A 2,446-nucleotide genomic window follows, 5' to 3' on the forward strand; every position below is an offset into this window, starting at 1 on the left:
TGTCTTTCTCATGGAAAAGAAGCCTGAGAAGGCAGGTTAAGGCCAGTATGGTGGCTCCATCATGCCACCAGAATCCAAGGATTCTAGTGTTCTGCTTTACCAAGTCCAAGGTCACCTCCACCATCATCTAATTATGAAGACACAGGGTATAAGAAAAAAAGCTCCTCCCAGCCGAGTCAACTACTTTTAAAGAACATTCTTAGAAATCTCACACAACACTTCCACTCCTATCTCATGGGCTACAACTTAAGAATATGGTCAAAGTTAGCTGTAAGTGTGGTGGGAAATTTATTTTTATTTTGGGGAAGTAATGTACCCTGGTGACAGCTGGAGTTCTGATATTAAGGAAGAAAAAGGAAATGGGTTTCCTTTCCTTAATAGCACGTACAGACACGGACTTTTACTGTAATGGAAAAGGTACTCCATATTACCTGGGAATCAAGGAGCAAAATCTCTGTCTCTGCTGTACAGAAATCCAGGGCCAGCCTACTTTGCAGCTTAAGGTGAGTGGCTGTACAGCTAACGAGAGAAGTGCAATGGGATGAGCTTTCAATGTCATTTAATATGTTACTGAATAAAAGTAATAGGTTTGCAATCCTGGATATTCAGTGTAAAGAAGGACAGCTGACCTGGCTGATTCCCAAATCAATACAAGCGACCTTTGGAATGGGTGTCACACTCATTTTAATGTCAGAGCATCCTCTGCCAGCCAGAGAATACACCCATGAAAATGTTTCAGAAAGGCCAAAGAATGGTGGTTTCTCCATTCTCAGTCTTCTTTAACTGCTTCCCAGAAATTCTCGTAGGTGCTGGGATGCTTCCTCTTAAGCAAAGGCAGTGGAGACAAGAGGGGAGGTTGTTAATCAGGTTTTGAGGATGACATACTTATGGTCCCCGTACTGAAAGTAAGATGCGTAGTTTTGAAGTGAATCCTCTGCTTATGATGGAAGCTGTAATGTATAAACCCACTTGGAGGTTGGGAATATCGTGAGACTGGCCTGAACCATCAGATGGGTGCATCCATGAAAGAGACTTACAATTCCGCTCCCCACCCCCACCCCGTTCTCAGGAAGACATGCTGCCTTAAGGAATCAGAAACACCTTGTGTGATGGGATCCTGGGGTGAGGCCAAGCTACTGGGAACCAGTGGGTTGCCTATTTTTAAAGCTGGTGTTCCCCTTTCATCTGCCTGTGTCCCTGGCCTCTGTCCCTCCCTTTGGGGAAATGAGACTCTCCCAGGGCTGAGTTAGTTTAGCTTCCCCCTCCCAGCAATCCTTTCTAACAAGCCTCTTTCCTACCCCCAGGAGGAAAATATCGTGAACCTATGTGGGAACTTCAAAGGGCAGGAGCCCTTTCTCTTTTTCTGCATCGAGGAGGGCTCCACTTTCATCTTTCAGTCAGTCTCCTGCCCAGGCTGCTTCACAGCTACCTCCTCCATGGTGGGGCAGCCCGTCACTCTCACCAAGGAGAGGGGCAAAACCAAAAACACTAACTTCTACTTAGAGGGTGAAAACGAAATCCAGCCTGGGCTCTAGGTGGCTGGATCAAGCAGTCAGAGATGCTTCTGTTTGAAAACACAATGGGTCATCTTAAGAGACCACCATGCACTGATGCCCATCCATAGCCTACCTCATTCTCATCACTCCCAAACCATCTCATCCTCTGGACACCCTCTAGATATCCTCAGGATATACCATGTCCCCCCCCGACTTGAGCATCATTCCAGGGTGAACCTACGAGTCACTTTTTATTCTTTCTTGATCTTGTCCTACCATCCACCTAGTTAAGTCCACTTAAGTCAACATCCCAAATGCTTCTTGTAGCCTCTCTTCCTATTCCTTCTGCCAACCCACAGCCTAGAGATGTGAATTCCAAACAGTTTAGTTCATACAACCCTATCAATAAAAGAATATTAATTATTAATTCTATGCATGTTTATTATAAATATTATGCACTCCAAAAGAGGAATCTAAGGGTAAGATGAATGTGAAGTAAAAATTTTACACGTCTTGATAATCATGATAAACTCATAATATCATGTTAATAATCTGACACACAGGGGCTTGCCTGGTGGCGCAGTGGTTGAGAGTCCGCCTGCCGATGCAGGGGACACGGGTTCTTGCCCCGGTCCGGGAGGATCCCACATGCCACGGAGCGACTGGGCCCGTGAGCCATGGCCGCTGGGCCTGCGTGTCCGGAGCCTGTGCACCACAAGGGGAGAGGCCACAACAGTGAGAGGCCTGCGTACCGCCAAAATAAATAAATAAATAAAATAATAATAATAATAATAATCTGACACACAGTATATACTTTGGTTAAGATTAGTCGTTAACCGTAGTAAATGTAAATCAGTCTGTATTTCAAAGAATCACTAATAGTGGTTTACATTTTTTTCAGGCATCAGCTATGATATATTCTTGCTATTATTCATGTTTTCTAGACTCTA

At 44.7% G+C, this 2,446-nt stretch overlaps 1 protein-coding gene across 1 annotated transcript; it reads left to right on the forward strand.

Moving 5' to 3' along the window:
• Positions 1-359: 359 nt before the first annotated feature.
• LOC103069866 (interleukin-36 beta-like) lies at positions 360-1,535 on the forward strand. Its single transcript, XM_007446025.1, has 2 exons — positions 360-503; positions 1,305-1,535. Exons 1-2 carry the CDS (start codon positions 360-362, stop codon positions 1,533-1,535), a joined length of 375 nt encoding a protein of 124 aa, XP_007446087.1.
• The last annotated feature ends 911 nt before the right edge of the window (positions 1,536-2,446 follow it).

The sequence above is a fragment of the Lipotes vexillifer genome, unplaced genomic scaffold (assembly GCF_000442215.2).
Source record: "Lipotes vexillifer unplaced genomic scaffold, Lipotes_vexillifer_v1.1 scaffold1275, whole genome shotgun sequence".
NCBI lineage: Eukaryota > Metazoa > Chordata > Mammalia > Artiodactyla > Lipotidae > Lipotes > Lipotes vexillifer.

What these genes read in the sequence shown, in the direction of transcription:
- LOC103069866 (XM_007446025.1), top strand. Translation starts at nt 360, where the DNA reads ATGGGTTTCCTTTCCTTAATAGCACGTACAGACACGGACTTTTACTGT. An exon ending in AGCCTACTTTGCAGCTTAAG is followed by an intron (nt 504 to 1,304) that starts GTGAGTGGCTGT and finishes TCCTACCCCCAG; the next exon opens with GAGGAAAATATCGTGAACCT.